General features: G+C 39.3%; 1 protein-coding gene across 2 annotated transcripts in view; it reads left to right on the top strand.

Moving 5' to 3' along the window:
• Positions 1-12,536, top strand: part of ALDH7A1 (aldehyde dehydrogenase 7 family member A1) — a gene marked incomplete at both ends in the record, with an annotated part of 37,439 nt that extends 24,903 nt beyond the window's left edge. The window contains 9 exons of one of the 2 annotated variants that reach the window (XM_084252125.1): positions 456-497; positions 2,861-2,955; positions 4,758-4,842; positions 6,323-6,429; positions 8,056-8,172; positions 9,190-9,287; positions 9,409-9,482; positions 11,112-11,187; positions 12,482-12,536. In XM_084252125.1, the coding sequence (XP_084108251.1) occupies positions 456-497; positions 2,861-2,955; positions 4,758-4,842; positions 6,323-6,429; positions 8,056-8,172; positions 9,190-9,287; positions 9,409-9,482; positions 11,112-11,187; positions 12,482-12,536 (749 nt within the window). The remainder of the gene's footprint in view (positions 1-455; positions 498-2,860; positions 2,956-4,757; positions 4,843-6,322; positions 6,430-8,055; positions 8,173-9,189; positions 9,288-9,408; positions 9,483-11,111; positions 11,188-12,481) is intronic. The other variant, XM_084252126.1, reaches the window with a different exon arrangement.
• Positions 12,537-17,775: the final 5,239 nt, after the last annotated feature.

Below are 17,775 nucleotides of genomic sequence, written 5' to 3'. Positions count from 1 at the left end.
TAGAAGTGGAATCATTAGGTTATATGATAATTCCATGTTTAATTATACTTGACAAATTGTCATCCAGTTTTCCCACAGTGGCTATACCATTTTATATAAACTTCGAAGTTGTAACCAGATTCACCAATTGCTTATATCTTTTCTTATTTGCTTTGTCAATTTTTTTCTTTCTCCAGCACCACACATACATACACATTTGCATGTATCACAGTTGTGTGTTTTTGAACTATCAGGAGAAAGCTGAAGACATTATGTCCCTTTCCACTAAAGGATGTTTTGTCATATAACCCTGGTCCAGTTATTAAAAGTGGGAAATATGGCATTGGCATATTACTCATTCTGTATTTTCAATCAGAAAATAAGAATATAATTGGGGTAGTCTATGATTTAAGGCTTTCTAGCTATATGCACCAAATCCTGAAATAGCTGTTAATTTGTGTTTATATATTTTTCAGGGAGAAGTTTGTTAGAACTCGGAGGAAACAATGCTATTATTGGTAAGTGCCCTTTGTTTTCTGTTCAAAATCTCCAGGAGCCATCCTGAATACAGAGAACTTGTTTAGGAAAGCATCCCTGCTATGTTGTATGTGTGTCTAAGATCTAATTCTCTTAATGGGAATTTTGCTTTTTTTTTTTTAAGATTTATTTATTTATTTATACAAGCACTGGGTACAGTCAGAAGTGTGGGAGGGTGAGAAAATTCACCAGAGCGGGGAACAGAACAGACAGACTGACGAAATACACTGCTGAGGGGAGCAGAGGGCACGGCAGGAGAGGTCTGTCACGCCATGTGGGACCCTTGCCAGTGGCCAGGGATTGAACTGGCGCTGCAGAGGCTGTGGGCAGCTTCGCAGCCCAGCACTCAACCACTGCGCCACCAGAGGAGGCTCTGGGAATTTTGCTTTTAGGACAAAACACGAGGAAGGAAAGATGTTCATGTTTCAAACATGTTAGTGAGGCTTAGAATCTGACTATGAAATGTCCTACTATGGTGGTGTTTCTAGTTTTTCTTCTATTTTTTGAAAACTGGTTATGTGTGTCTCTAAACTAGATAATGCCTATGTGACTTGCTGATTCCTTTAGATTTCAAAAATACTGGGTTGTCTTCTGTGAAATATTGAGTGCTTTTGTATTGGGAAGGAACACTTCCTTAAGGCATTTTATTATCACTTACCTGTTGGTTTGGAGATTACTTAATTTTCTTTTTCAATTATTTGCTGAAAAAAGAAATAGTCTACCAATCAATGTAACTCTAGAGGGACAAAAGCAGGTTGTAACATAATAGAAGCATGACTTTTGTTATTAAAAACCAAAAATTGCTATTTGTGAGTTGCCATAAATCGTATTTAAATGCCTCCATGTTTGTGGTGTACCCCAGAAGTTGAATAGGTATGTGGCGAAGGATTTGTTCTAGATGAATTTCTAATTTAGTTAAAGTTCATTTACAGTTGACCATTTAGCAACATGGTTTTGAGCTGAATGGGTCCCTGTGTTTATAGATTTTCTCATGAACAGATGACATAAACTTAAGGTAATGATAAGTACAGTATAGTAATGTATTTTCTCTTCCTTGTGATGTTAACATTTCTGTTCTCTGGCTTACCTTATTGTAAGAATGTAGTATATAAAACATAACAGGTAGAACATGTTATTGACTATGCTATTTCAACAACAAGCTATTAGTAATTTGGGGGGAGGTCAAAGGTTATGCTGGGACTTTAGACGGCACGGAGGTCAGCACCCCTGACTTCTGAGTTGTTCAAGGGTCGTTTGTATAAGTTAACATTTAGTAGGTACTAGTAGGTACTAGTTATTTGCCAGGTACTTTGCCCAGCGAATACGCATTTTTTTATTTAATTCTCACAGTAATCCCATGAGGCAGCTACCATTATTAATCTCACTTGAGGGTTATACTCTGAGGCTTAAACCAATTATATACCTGAAGTGACAGCATAGCAGGTGACAGAACCTGCTTTTTTATTTTTTAAAGATTTATTTTTGTGCATACAAGAACTGGGGTATAGGCCAGAGGTGTGGGGATTGAGAGGATTCACCAGAGACAGAGTGGGGAATGGAACAGGCAGATTTACTTAAATACACTGCTGAGGGGAGGCAGCATGAGAGACAGGAGAGGTCTACTGCTTCATGTGGGTTAGCTCCCTGGCCAGAGATTGTGCTTTAGTGGCTGGTGATAGCTTGATAGTGCTGAGACTTGAACCCCTGTGCCACCAGGGAGGCCCAGAACCCGCTTTTTGTATCCTGGCCACGGACCCCAGAGCACAGCTTCTTTCCTCACTTCCTTATTATCACCCATTAGTATCCCAGACATTACCCACTTTATAGATGAGGAAACTGAGACTTACAAAGGTAAAAGCATCACAATTAAAAAGTAGTGGAGAGGCCTCCCTGGTGGCGCAGGCGGTTGAGCGCAGCACTGTGAAGCTGAGTGCAGGCTCTGCAGTGTGAGTTCGATCCCTTCTGGCCGCGGAAATACCCATATAGCGCATCAGACCTCTCCTGTCTCACCCGCTGCTCCCCTCAGAAGTGTATTTTGGTCAGTCTGCCTGTTCTGTTTCCCGCTCTGTCTCTGGTGAATCCTCTCACCTTCCCGCACATCTGACCTGTACCCCGGTTCTTATATGCATGAATGAATAAATCTTTAAGAAAAAAAAAGTAGTGGAGATAGAAAAAAATCCCTGGTCTGCTTGGTTGCACGAACTACCTTTTCAGCTATCGCGCTAGTCTGAGAATGTTCTCAGGGATGGCTCTGAAGTTCTCTTATGGCAATTTTATACCAGATAGCAAAGTGTCTTGCTGTTCTCTTCACACACTGATGGGAGTGTGCTTGTGTTTCCCTCAGCTTTTGAGGATGCAGACCTCAGCTTAGTTGTTCCATCCACGCTTTTTGCTGCTGTGGGGACAGCTGGCCAGAGGTGTACCACGGCGAGGCGACTGGTGAGTGTGCTGTGTGGGCTCCCCTTTTTATTACATTGTACTGTTAGGGAGGCATCAAAGAAGTACTGCTACAAAAATGTATTTACTTTACTTGGTTGGTCAACATGTGGCCCTACTACTCTCACCTCTGCTCATGGCAAATGTTGCTAACCAACCACGGACTCTTCCTTACTCCCCACACCCAGTTAAAAGTGATTTCCCACATAGTTGATTGGAGATGAGACCTGTTTTCAATTCTATACCTAGAGCAATATGGATAAAGTTCATTGTCATTTAGAGAATAAAACAAGCAAAAATTTTGAAATTTATTAGCTAAATGACAGCCTTGACTTTTAAAAAAAAACATCTAAGTAGTAAAACATTAAAGATTTTAGTTTGGGGTCCTAGATTTGACTTGATGTGACATGGTTTATTGAAAAACAAATGACTTAACACATGTGTCTTCTCTATGTAGTTTGCCATCACACATGTGGTTTAGCTTCAGGATGTGGTTTCGGGGAATTTAATCTCTATGGTTAGATTGTTGTTCAGTCTTGAGTGGGGTACAGCCTTGATTTTCAAACTGTGTGTACAACAAACAAGTTTTGGGTAGGTAAAAGTTTGTCTATGTTTCCATTTCTTTATTGTTGTTGAATTTTCTTCCTGTAATTAAAAAAAAAAGCTTATAATTGCATCATAGAGAAATTGGTTTTGGGTTTTTACTCTCACCCACAGACAATATGAACAAATTTAAAAAAAAATTTTTTTATAAGGTTGGTGCAGTCTAAATTAGAATAAGATAGAGGAGATATGCAGATTAAGTTTTTCCCCATAATTTTTCATATTTACTTTTCTCTTTATTTTTACAATAAATGAACACCAAACTCTTTGTTTTTACATTATCCATTTTAAGTTCTTAAAAAAACTAAGATGATGTTCATCAAGTATTTACAATTTATTAAGTTTGTTCATCCAACACTTATTATATTAATCCTAAGAAGGAAATGGGTACACTAAAAGATTATAACCTTAAATAGTAAAATACGAAATTTCATAAAGGTATTTTTTATTCAAGTTTTTTTCCTTTGTGTCTTGGAGCAAATGTAAATGGTTATGGTTTACATATAGTGCTGAATATGTCAGATACTATTTGTTATTGCCCAAGTCATTGTCCATAATGGTAGTTTTTGATATATAGGGGAAAAAAAAAAAACCATTCTGACCAGGTATATTTACTGTGGCACTAGTTCTGTTAATGTCACTGCATTTGCCAGATGGAGATCAATCTAGAGAATGGATGATTTGACACAATCACCCCAACCACTGGGAACATAGCATGGAGCTCACATCTGGCCAGAGGGAGTCCAAGGGCCATCCTCACCTGATTAAGGCCTCACTCTGGAGACCTACTCAGCCTGAGGCTAAGTGCATATGGTTAAATAGCAGGGCTCTGCTGATCAAACCATAGTGGTCTGTGATGCATACATACAATTATAGTGTGGGACTGGGCTTTTGCATTTCTCTGCTAATTAACACATCAAATGCTCTAGAGCAGAAGAAGGCACGATTGATTTGTGAAGCTTGGCCGAACAGTTCCTTAGGAATTTGATAAAAGATGAGGCTTTTGATTTTTATTTTAGCATCTGGCTTGAATAAAGGGTTATCTTCCTATAGTTAATATTAAAATTAGAAATTATGTCATTTTAAAAAACTCATGGTTCTATTTGCTTATGTTTTCAGAGATCACAATATTTCAGAAACTTAAATATTAATTATTATCCTTCAGGGAAATAGTACATTTACTATATTCCTTTTTCACTTAGTTTTTACATGAAAGCATCCATGATGATGTTGTAAATAGACTTAAGAAGGCCTATGGTCAGATCCGTATCGGGGACCCGTGGGACCGTGAGTATCTCGTATTTTCAGAGGTGTTCCCTTTTTGGTAACTGATGTTTCAAGTGTTTCTACTCTTTGTTGTGTCTTGTTTCTGGATTTTTTTTTTTTTTTGAGATTTATTTGTATTTATTTATGCATACAATAGCTGGGGTATAGGCCAGAGGTACAGGGTGGGGTGGATGAGCCGGGGGTGAGAGGATTCACCAGAGACAGAATGGGGAGCAGAACAGGCAGATCTACTGAAATACACTGCTGAGGGGAACAGAGGGTGAGACAGGAGAGGTCTGCTGTGCCATGTGGGTTAGCTCCCTGGCCGGGGATCAAACTCATGCTGCAGTGGCTGGTGATAGCTTGATAGTGCTTAGACTTAACCTTTTGCACCACCAGGGAGGCCCTTGTTTCTGTTTTTTTTCCCCCATTCTTGATGGACCTGAGTGCACAGGAAATAGGTAATGGGGCATCTGATGAGACATGTCTGAAGTTAGGACCCAGAATGCTTGATGTGAGCTAACGGATGAGCCTGGGATATGGTGTTCAAATGAGGTGACTGATGAGGTTTTCACTTCTCACTGCTATTACCTGTGTCTAAACCACCATATCCTTTCTCATGGGAGATCACAGAGTCACCTAACTTGCTCCCTGCTTCTACTTCTACCTTCCACAGTAACCAGAGTTGATTTCCAAAAAATGTTATTTGATGATTCAATCTCCTGCTTAAAACATTCCAGTAACTTCTTGTTGCTTTTAGATTAAATCCTAGATTCTTCCTGAGTTCCTGTTTACTAGCAGGCTCACAGTCTTTTCATCATCTGACCTCTGATTCCTCCTCTGCCACCCTCTGGCTTTCTGTTACCTGGGCCCTCTAGCTCCCTCCAGCTGCCTCCCACATTCTTTCAGTGTTGCAGGTATTCCAGGCTCCATCCTGCTAATCTCTGCTGGAAATGCTCTTCACCCACCTCTTCCCACCACCAGCTTTCCTGACGGAGACTTCTCTAAATCATCCTCCTTCTCTGTCCCCTGGGTCACCTTTAATGTTCTGGTTTCCCACAGCCATGCAAAGGTCAACAGCAGTTGAATTGCACACAACTGCTGAGTCTGTGAAGTTCTTAGAGAATGATTGCCTTGTACTGAATAAATGCATCCTATGTTTTGAATGTATTGCTTGCAATGAATTGATAGCCATTCCTCTAAACCAGTCACAAACAGATTGGCCTGCCACCTGTTTCTGAAAAGAAAATTTGTGGAGACATGACCATACTCATTCACTGACATATTGTTGTGGCTTTTTTCACATTGCAATAGCAGAGACCAAATAAGTAATGCAAAGGAATACAAAGCCAAGTGTTTGCTCTCTTGCCCCTAACAGAAAAAGATTGCTAATCCTCTAACTGAAGATGTCAAATGGATTGGTCAATTCCTTGGGAAGTTGTTATAATAATAAAATAATGCCATTTGGGGCAAAATGAAGAGCATTCCTTTTTCTCTCCAGCTAATGTTCTCTATGGGCCACTCCACACCAAACAAGCAGTGAACATGTTTCTTGGAGCAGTGGAAGCAGCAAAGACAGAAGGTGGCACAGTGGTTTTCGGTGGCAAGGTAATGAAAATGCTGAGCTCAGGATTGACAGGCCTTCTGCTTCTCTTAGGCACAAGCAGGGCTCTAGGCAAATTGGTGAAGGGTCTTCAATTGCCATTTTTCTTCCCCTCTCCCATCCCATCAAGGGGAAATACATATTTTGAAAATTTAGTATAAAATGCATGGAATATTTTTGGAGGGACACCCAAGAAGCTCAGCCCTGAGTGCCTTTGAATTGAGTCCTTAGGAATTAGTATCGAAGAGAGACCTTCCCATTGTGTAGTGGAAGACTTTGTAGTCAGGGCTATTAAGATACATATTTAAAGGCTATTTTAAAAGGTAAATAAAGATGGGGAATCAGAAAATTCTTTAGATTCTTTAGATGTAGGGCCAAGTCATTTCTTCATGGATGTAGGAATTCATCGGTATCCTTGTATAAGCTATATCCGTAATTTTATAGCTTTTTCTATAATTTAGTTTCAGTTTCTTTAAAATTCACTGAGAACTGGGGCCCTAGTAAAGCAATCAAAGAACAGAACCCTTCTGAGTATTAATGTCATTTCCATACCCACTTTTAATTTAAGAGATGTGTATGGATATTTGTGTATTTTTTTGTTATGTATGCACCAATGAGTTTTTTCTAGAGCATTTAACTTAATGTTTATATGAATAGCTTTTTTTGCTGTGTAATATTTATTAGGTTATATAATGCAGTAGTATGCCACTATGATAAACACAGCTGCTTTGCGCAAGATTAAGAGTGAACATGGTGGACTCTTGGTAAACAGACAGCTTGGGGGTTGAGAGTAGAATCATACAAGCACCCTGGGGAGTGGGCCTGATGTCCAAAGCAACTTTCTGTGCACATCAGAACGTTTTCCAGAAAGAAGTGAATGTTAAGTGGAGATGAACTAGTAATTTGATTTTTGTACAGTATACATTAGTCTGTTCCACTTGCCATAACACAATATCACAGAAAATTAATTTTCTCACACCTGGCAATTGGAAGTCCAAGATGAAGGTGCTCACAGGGTGGGTTTCTGGGGAGGCCTCTTCCTGGCATTGTAGATGCCACCTATTGCTATGTCTTTATGTGGCCTTTTCTCCTGGTGTTTGGGGAGAGAGAAGGTGCCCATTGTCTGTTCAGATCTTTACCTGCTCCTCGTTTGGCAGATGAGGGCCCTATTCCTATGAGCATTTAGCTTTAATTACCTCCTTAAAGGCCCAAAGCCTTTAAATTCAATCACACCCTTCGGATTCAAGGCTTCAACACGAGTGCTTTATAAACACAACGTAGTCTATAGCACGGGGGTATAACTACCTGTTTTAAAGTTGTGTGAATTTAAAAATAGCCATGAATAACAGCGTGTTTTCAGTTTAACTTGATGGTGACAGAAAGCACTGCTTTTTCTCCTTGATTCTTCTTTTTATTGGTTTTTCTGTTTTAAATTAGAATCAATAGGAGGCAGAGAATATTTTCATTCATGATGTGAAGTTACTTTGGAGATGAATTAATTCATTTATAAATGTTTATTTTTTATAAGTGTACGGAACGATTATATCATCTGACCCTGACTGAGTAATAGAAACCAAAATGCTTTCATTTTCTTTCTTTCCTTCTACTATATTTTGATTTTTCTACTGTAGGCTATGAATCGCCCTGGAAATTATGTAGAACCAACAATTGTGACAGGTCTTCCTCACAATGCGTCCATTGCACACACAGAGACTTTTGCTCCGATTCTCTATGTCTTTAAATTCAAGGTAATAATGGATTCTGATCTTCTTTCTCTAGTTTATTGACATAATAAATGAAAAGATTAAGAGAAAATGAAAAATATATTAAATTTCACTTGATTAGCCTTTGGGGAGGTTTTAGAAAGTCACTCTGATCAGCAGAAAATTGAAGGCTAAGGATAAATAGGATGAGAGGAACACTTTACACCATAGAGCATGTCAAGCTAGCTGCCAGGGAAACTACAATGAACAGAGGACCCATTCTGGAATTAAGGGGCAGTGTAACCCTCATGTCCTATTTCTGAGCTTCTGCACAAAGGGAAGCAGATAGCTTGATACCTGAGTGCTATCAGCAGGCAGAATGAGAATATATGGGCTAATTTAAAAATCTATAGTATCAGCCTGTGTCAGAGGATAAAGATAACTCAGGGAGTTCTGGTTCTCCTTCCCTAGCATGAGACAGGTTCTAACCTTACCAGCAAATGTTTAGAAAGTAAAGTAAGTTTTGAATGTACCGTGATTCATATTTAAAGAAAACTGAGAATTGCACTTCTTAGCAATTAATTGTATGATTTTTTTTTTTTAAATCTTGCTTCAAATTGTCTTTGTTTCACACATGTTGACTCAATAGTATAATTTCATTTTTTGCAGTAGGTGTGTCTATATGTGAGACTATGAACTCTGGAGCAAATTATTTAGTCTCTGGGAGTCTGTTGTCTAATCTGTAAACTGGGGATAATATAAAACTCGTGCCATTAAATAAGTGGTTAGATCTATGTCTTGTACATAAGAGTTCAATAAATATCAGCTATTACATGTAGTAGCTTGAATGGAAGAATGTGCTAACCTTTGTTTCTCAACGTACAGTTAGAGGGGAAAGCCCCACAAAGCATTACATAAAAGAACAGAATTAGGAAGATGTTGACTCTTTTGATTCCTTTGTGTGCTAAAGTTATACCAGTACACGAATTGAATTTAATTAACTTCAGTAAACTTTGACCTGAAAACTGGACCATCTAACAGCTTCTTACTCTCTCCTTTTAGAATGAGGAAGAGGTCTTTGCCTGGAATAATGAAGTCAAGCAGGGACTTTCAAGTAGTATCTTTACTAAGGATTTGGGAAGAATCTTCCGCTGGCTTGGGTATAACTATTAATTTTGAAAACTTACCTACGTCTTAAAGGCTTTGTGTTGACTTTTTATTTTATTTTTTTTAAATTTCCTATGTGTTGCTCTCACCATTGCATTCCTTTTTCACATACAGACCTAAAGGATCAGACTGTGGCATTGTAAATGTCAACATTCCAACAAGTGGGGCTGAAATTGGAGGTGCTTTTGGTATGTAGAGAATTCTTTTTCACCATGGTGGGCAGTGTATTACTCTGCTAGGGCTGCATAGCAAAATACCATAGACTGGGGGCTTCAACAAGACATTTCTGGAGCCTGGAAGCCTGAGATCATGATGTTAGCAGGTTTGGATTTTCCTGCAGGTTTGGATTTTCTCTTCCTCTTTCTGAATCTTCCCGTGGTCTTTTCTCTGGACACGCACATTCCTGGTTTCTCTTCCTCTTCTTGTAGCACATCAGTCCTATTGACTTAGTACCTCGCCCTCATGACTTCATTTAACCATAATTACCATGCATCCATCCAAATTCAGTCACGTTCTCAGACATTGGAGGTCAGGGCTCCAATATAATTTTAGGAGGGAACACAATTCAGTCCATAAGAAGTAGCAGAAGAAAAGCAGTAGAAGATTTTAGAAGAGTTTGACCAAGAAACTGAAAAATAATGTTTTTTGGCCCAACATGCTTGAGAAAACTTAGGGTTCTGTATTCAGAGTTACTGTCCAAGGTTGTCTCTGTTATTTTTATATACAGTTTCACTTTCGAGGAGGGGATCTTAAAATGAAATATGTGAACCCCTGAAATGGTACATTGGTTTTCTGGGGAGAGGATCCAAGACTAAAGAGGGTTAAGAACCTTTTTTCTAAAGGCAGGAGATACTCATTTTTATTTGCAAAGTGGACATAATAAATATCTGTTAGATAACGTGCTAAGTTTCCTTTTAATGGGCCCTGCTTCTGTTTTCTCTTAATAAACTTTGCATTCTTAATGCATAAACTTAGTAATAGTTAAAAAGCAATTCTTCCTAACAATCAGTATTTAGTATTTCACTTATTAAAAATGATCCAACAGGGCCTCCCTGGTGGTGCAGTGGGTTGAACGCAGCACTGTGAAGCTGTCCGCAGCGTGCACGGCGCTGGTTTGATTCCCGGCCAGACAGGGAGAGTCCCACATGGCGCAGCAGCCCTCTCCTGCCTCACCCACTGCTCCCCTCAGCAGGTCGTTCTGCTCCCTGCTCTGTCTCTGGTAGATTCTCTTACCCTCCCACACCACTGGCCTGTACACCAGTGCTTGTATAAATAAATAAATCTTTAAAAAAAAAAAAGATCCAACTTATAATAAAAACAGACTGTTACACACATGTACCCCAAATGTGCATTAACACTATGAAAGTTTAAATAATTAGTGCATTTTTTTAGCGCAAATATACAATTACAATGGACTTTCCTTCATTTCTGCCTTCACAGTTAGTTTTAAACATAAATTTAATAAGTCTTACAATGGAAACGGCAGAGCTACCCACATTTTTCTCTTCCTCCTTATTTGCTATAGTTAACTGCTTTGAGAGTCTTACCAAAAGAAGAAGTAAATTTATCTTTGAATTTACTCGATTTTTCTAAGGAGTGTGCTTTACCTGTTTTCTCTTTCAGTTGTAATGAATTAACCCTCTTAAATCCTCCCTGTCTTCCACGATTTATAATAAGACATTGTCTTGTGGGGTAAGATCCAGAGGATACCAGGTATAAACCTCTAAGGATCTTTTCCCAGGGAGTCTCAGAAAAGGCGCTTAATTCTTCTAGCAATAGGTTGTGACATCTGTGAAATGTTGCGTATATTTCTCTAGGTGGAGAAAAGCATACTGGTGGTGGCAGGGAGTCTGGCAGCGATTCCTGGAAACAGTACATGAGAAGATCTACTTGGTAAGAAAACGCTTTGAGTTTGGGCTTAAAATTGTTGAAAGCACTTCTCCACTCTTCACTTTCTTCTGTCGTGTATAATGTTTTACAGCAGTCCCCTCCCAGAGCATCAGTTTTAAACTATTTCTCTACCTTCCTTGTCTAACTTCAGTTAGTGCCCAGGGCCCAACTGTGAACCATCTTGTTGGTGGCTATCTAAGGGCTGGCATAGGACCAGCATACTCAGGGGTCAGCCAGCGGGAGAAGGTAGAAGCAACTATCCTTTTAGTTTTTTTCCTCAGATGCAGTTGCCACCCTTGCAGACTGTAGAAGGCAATAGAAAATGCAAGGAGGGGGATGGTAGGCAGGGGTCTGTGGGTTGGCTGGTAAACTGGGGGATACCAGCTCAGAACAGTGAGCATGTCCCTTGGATGTGTGTTAGCTCATTGCACCAGCACACAGGTAGTTGGTGAGAAAACCTGCTTCCAAGAGATTTGGGCTAGAAGTTGTTTCTTTTGCTTGTAATTTGTTCTTTCCCTTTGGGGGGAAATAGTTTTCACACAAGTGCAGTAAAATAGAGAATGTGGGGTCAGACCCACGTAGTGTTATATTGTAACAAGAACATGGAATAAGGAACCCAAGACACACCCCGGTCTCTTTCGCTGCTTCCTACTACCTCTTTAACCTTGGATGAGTTTCTCAACCTTGGTTCCTGAGAATCTCAGCAATTTACATCTGTGAAGAATTTCTGAGATTTTTTGGCTGTGGCTTATTGAATCTCAAAAATGTATCCATTCTCTGCCCGGTTCCTGGACTTTGAAGTCATTTTTTGTTCCTGGTATATTTTTTGTGCACTTGAGATTTAGAGTAGCAAAAATGTGTAGCTCTTGCCTTTCTGGAACCACTTAAAGGGGATGATTTTTTTTCTCAGGAGAAAAGCCATGTGACTAGTTAATAAGGGCACTTTTGTTTTTTAAATTATTAAGGTTTCCTGTTAATTCAATACCAGTTGGTGGGCAATAATTAAGAAGTAAAGTTATTGTCTTTATTTTTTGACTTGAAAACTATGTATAAAATGTATGATACGACTTTCCAGATTTCCCTATTTCTCTCTTTTCTCCCTTGTTTTTTCTTATATAAAATTGAATCTATACTAACATTGTTTTGTATCCTAATTTTTTTTCCTTCAATTCTTTACTTGGGTATGTCATCTGGTTAATATATACAGGTCTTCTATACTTTTATAATGGTATAAAAATATTCTGTGTTATTATATATGTACTACCCTTTATTAAATTTTTCATTTTTCCTCCCTTAGTACCATCAACTACAGTAAAGACCTTCCTCTGGCTCAAGGAATAAAGTTTCAGTAAAGGTGCCTTAAATTGACTTTCTTGTTAGGTATTCTTGCCCCTCTTTCTTCTGAAGAACACAAACTTAATATTTGCCCTGAATAAATTCATCTTTGTGACTGTAACAGTGATTAATTCTTTATACCCTGGAGACTTACTAAATAAAACTTTCCTTTTTTTAAAATAAAAATAAAATTGTCTTTGTATAGCAATATTTGATAAAATATAGATTGGGTAGATTTTGTTACCAGTAGTTCTTCATTTTTAAGAAAAGTTTGATTATTTTACAACTTAGAGGAAAATACTACATGCCATGTATATGCTGTGAACTTGGAAAAAAATAAGAAGAAAATAGAAGCCTTCTTAGTAGGTACAGGAATATCTTCTGAACAAGTCAGGAATGCTGTGATTACTGATTCACAGTGCCCTCCTCAAGCAGGAATGGAAAGGGCGTGACTGAAAGGGACTTGCATTTTTTCTATGTAGAGGACCATAGCACATTATCCATGACTTGCTCTGCTTAAAGTGATTAAGTGACTTCATCATTGTGGGAACTTCTCCTGCTCATGATGGCATGTATCACTGTAGAAGGGATTGGTGGGGTAGCGTAGATTTCGCCCCTGCCCTGGACCCTGCACCTCACCTGCTGAAGATTTTGCTCATGCAGAATACTGAAAATGTATCTGGATTTGTTATGCAACCTGCAGCCTTTTTTTTTTTTAAAGATATGCTTTTGCAGTTGCCCTGGGATTTTTTCTCAGAGAATAGCCACAGTGTGTGTGGCAGCTAGTTTTCACAGTAAACTTTATCTTTATTGAGAGTCTTCCTCCTCTGACAAGCTGCCCAGGAGACTTGCAGGTGGTTCAGCCCAGGGCCTCTGTCACGCTAATAGTTTCTCGCAGTACTCCTGTTGTTCTGGCAGTCTGCACTCCCCTCCTGGGAGCAACCACCAGACCCTTCTCCAGTTTGTTTGGACCCAGACAGAAGCCTTTGAAGATGATGGTATTTGCAGACAACATGAGGAATCAGGATGTATGGAGAGATTTGGACAACTGGCAGAGCTTGAGATTTATTTGTGACACTGAGAAGCGAGCAAATGAACAAAATGAGGCAATTATAAATTTTTCAGGAGAGGAATGGTATGCTCCTGTCAACCTTACTAATCAAGCCAAATGCCTATAATAAATGTATGTTGGCAGAAAGAAGTCAGGGGTGATGGTAGGTGAAAGGTGAACAGTTCTTCATGTGATGTAGTGGAGAATCAATAATGCCTAATCTTACAAAAACAAGGAATTGCAACATAGGTTTATGAAAACAGGGAGGTAAATTCCAAAAGAATCATTACCTCAGAGGAGGGCAAATGGGGAGTTGAAGCCTGGAATATAGGAGAGATTGCAGTTTTTCATGATTAATTTTGTAGAATTATTTGGCTTTTTAAATTAGGAGATTGTATAATTTTGATAAATATTGAAACCAAAAAAGAAAATGATGTTGGAGAATCAGGTATTTTGGGCCCTATATTTCCAGACTCTCCTCCACCCCCCCCTCCCAGCACACATACATGCACACTTGTATGCTACTCAGTATTGAACTAGGGACACCTCAGTAACTCCTAGGTTGATTCTAGGAGGAGAGTTGAGCGCTGGGTTGCGAAGCTGCCCGCGGCCTCTGCGGCGCCGGTTCGATCCCCGGCTGCTCCCCGGCCACCGGAGGAGGGTCCCGCATGGCGCGCAGACCTCTCCTGCCGCCCGCTGCTCCCCTCAGCAGTGTACTTCGGTCCTTCTGCCTGCTCTGCTCCCCGCTCTGGCTCTGGTGAATTCTCTCACCCTCCCGCGCTTCTGACTGTACCCAGTGCTTGTATAAATGAAAATAAATAAATCTTAAAAAAAAAAAAAAAATTTCCTCTCTTTTCAAAGTTTAAAATAGACCACATTATGCTTTCTTGTTTATGTGTGTGTATATTGGGGATTGAGGGCTGCTTAAGACAATCTTATAGTTTGGGCATTAACTTTAATAATATTGACAGGGTTTTTCCTTTTAGGTATGATGTAATGTATTCTAGCCCTTTTTTGGTAAGTGACTAATACTGTCTGAAGATAGTAAAGTACTATTTCAAACATTTTCAGGAATTGTAATAGGCAGTTTTCATTTTATAAAATTGCACAGGGTTATTTTTGAGAAAAATAACTTTCTTATGTCCTGTATTTCTCCAAAATTTTAAATAAATGTTCCCAAATAGAAGCTGGATCATTTACATCTATATTTTCTCTCCAATTTGGCATTTAAGAGACTCCATTCTTCCATATCTGCTGGAGACACTGGCAGAGTGATAGTGATTTGGAATAATAATCTCTAGTACACTGGGTAGGTGGGTAACTGGGATCTTTCATTTTAGGTATAAAATTTGAATAAAATTGATTCTGAACAGATCTTCCTTCAAAACAAATCAACTTTCTCAGTGGACTTTCTGTGTCATCATGTTCATTAAAATTTTTTTTGCTTTGAAAGTGGTCTTCTTTGGTCTAATATACTGACTTAACAAATAAAAGTTACTGATTAGTCTTTTCACCCAAGTTTAAAATGTGCATTTGTATGTGGTTCCTGGCCAACCGTGTTAGGGTCTGAGGCCCTGCACTGCAGTTTGCTGGTTGCACTGAGTCCCTCGTGACTGCCCTGCCTCCCTTTGTGCATCCCCTGTTGCCTGTACTCCAGCCCCTGGCCTCCATTGTGACAGTGAGTATCTGGTTGGTGTACTAACTTCTGCCTCTGCAGTGAACCCTAGCTCTTTTTTTTTTAAAGATTTATTTATTTATTTATACAAGCACTGGGTACAGTCAGAAGCGTGGGAGGGTGAGAGAATTCACCAGAGCCAGAGCGGGGAACAGAACAGGCAGACTGACGAAATACATTGCTGAGGGGAGCAGCGGGTGTGGCAAGAGAGGTCTGCGTGCCATGTGAGACCCTTGCCGGCGGCCCGGGATTGAACCGGCCCTGCAGAGGCTGCGGGCAGCTTCACAGCCCAGCACTCAACCGCTGCACCACCGGGTAGGACCAACCCTAGCTTTTTGAAGGATCTTGCTGAACTCCAGGCCCTAGAGAGAAAACACAGTCAGGTGAACCCGGGATCCTGGTGGTTTCATAAAAAGGAGGTGATGTCTTGGGATACCACACAGTGGAGATACGAAAGTTTTCTGGAAGGATATCAGGTTCTATTTATAGTTTTTCCAATTTGAATTTAGAAGAGTTATGAATATTTCCCTTGTTTTAAAATTTTATGTATTTTTATATTCAAATGGGCAGGTTTATTAGAAAAGAAGAAAAGGAAAGGATGCTTGCACAGATACAAGTGGACAGAAAGAGCTGCCTCTGAAAGGGATAGGTTTGCTAAAAGGCCTGCATAGACACAGGTGGGCAGTCTTGGGAGAAGAGCCGCCTCTACTGCTTTGCAAAGGGAAAAGGTTAGTGAAAATAAACACCTGTATAGTCACAGGTGGGCAGGAAGCTGCTATTTTTTTATTTTAAAATTTACCCTTTTTAAAAAAGATTTATTTATGCATACAAGGGCAGGGTTATAAGCCAGAGGTTTGAGGGTGTGTGTATGTGTGTGTGTGAGAGGATTCACCCAGAGACAAAGTGGGGAGCAGAGCAGGTAGATCTGAAATACATTGAGGGGAACAGCGGGCGAGCAAGAGAAATCTGCTGTACCATGTGGGTTGCTCCCTGGGCAGCCAGGGATTGAATTTGCAGTGACTGGTGATAGCTTACAGCACTGTCTTTAACCCTTTGCCACCAGGGATGCCCATTTTAAAGTTTACTTTTGCAAATATTTTCACATGGTTAAAAATTCAAATGGGACTCTAATGCATATAAATAAAGCTCACTCCTGCCCACTCTCCCCCACTACTTCTTCCCCTCACCTTTTCTATGTTATCTTATTGACCTCCATATTTCTAAAGAGTTTAAGATTCTGATATTTTTTTCAATTCATCATTTTAGTTATTATCTGTTGACTTTTTTTCTTTTTAGGTCAGGTGTGTCCTAGGCAATATTTATTTTTGTTTTTTTTTAATTTAATTTTCTTTATTTGCAGTTTTTATAGTTCTGGGATTTATTTTGGGCTAGGGTATAAGAAATGGATATAACTTACTTTTAAAAATTATGGCTACCTAATTCTACTTGGTAATTGAGTACTACTGAGGAATTGTCTTTTTTTTAAAATAAATTTTATTTTTATATTCCCCATACAATTACAATCCCCTTATTTTGACCCCAATCCCTCCCCTCCCTGCCCCCCACCCCCCCATAGAGTGTCTCTGGTTCATAGTTTTTTGTTGATTTTGATTATCACTTTCTTATAGTTATTCATTTTCCTGGTCCCTTATTTAAGTTTTCTAGATTCCTGCTATGGGTGAGACCATCCGGTATTTTTCTTTTTTTTCCTGGCTTATTTCTCTGAGCATGATCCCTTCCAGCACCATCCATGTTGCTGCAAATTGCATGTGTTTATCTTTTTTGAATGCTGAATAATATTCCATGGTGTATATGTACCACATCTTCTTGATCCCGTCATCTATTTTCGGGCATTTGGGTTGTTTCCAAAGCTTAGCTATTGTAAATAGTGCTGCTATAAACAGGGGTGCAGGTGCTCTTTGGAATTGATGTTTCTGTGTCCTTTGGGTAAATACCTAGGAGTGGAATTGCTGGATCCTATGGAAGCTCTATGTTTAGTAGGTCCAGAAATCTCCACGCAGCTCTCCATAGTGGTTGGACCAGTTTGCACTCCCACCAACAGTGCAGGAGAGTTCCTTTTTCTCCACATCCTCGCCATATCTGTTGACTTCTTGATGTTGTAGGTGAAGATTAACTTTCTTATCACTTCCCCAAACACATCTCTTATCTCTATACCTCTCATCTATTAATATCACAGCTTTTGACTAAATTTATGATCATCATTTAATTATGACTGTGCAAAGACAGGGGCCAAATTGCCCTTTAAAATCACATCTACTTATCTATCTTTTATTTTTCCTGGAGTTAATAATTGCCATCATGTTGCTTAATTTGATCAACTTTTTTCCTCCCTCTTTTCTCTTGTAAATGCAATGTAAGAGTCACCATCCCAAACATTTTAAAGTGTGCTTTCAGTGGCATTCAGTACATTTACAAAGTCGTATATTTGTTACCATCTAGATGCATAACATTTTTATCATCCCAAAAGGAAACCCCATACCTGTTAAACAGTCATCTCTATTTTTTTCCC

The sequence above is a fragment of the Talpa europaea genome (assembly GCF_964194135.1).
Source record: "Talpa europaea genome assembly, chromosome: 13".
Lineage (NCBI taxonomy): Eukaryota > Metazoa > Chordata > Mammalia > Eulipotyphla > Talpidae > Talpa > Talpa europaea.
Note: the sequence above shows the minus strand (reverse complement) of the source record. Positions and strands in the feature narration are given on the sequence as shown.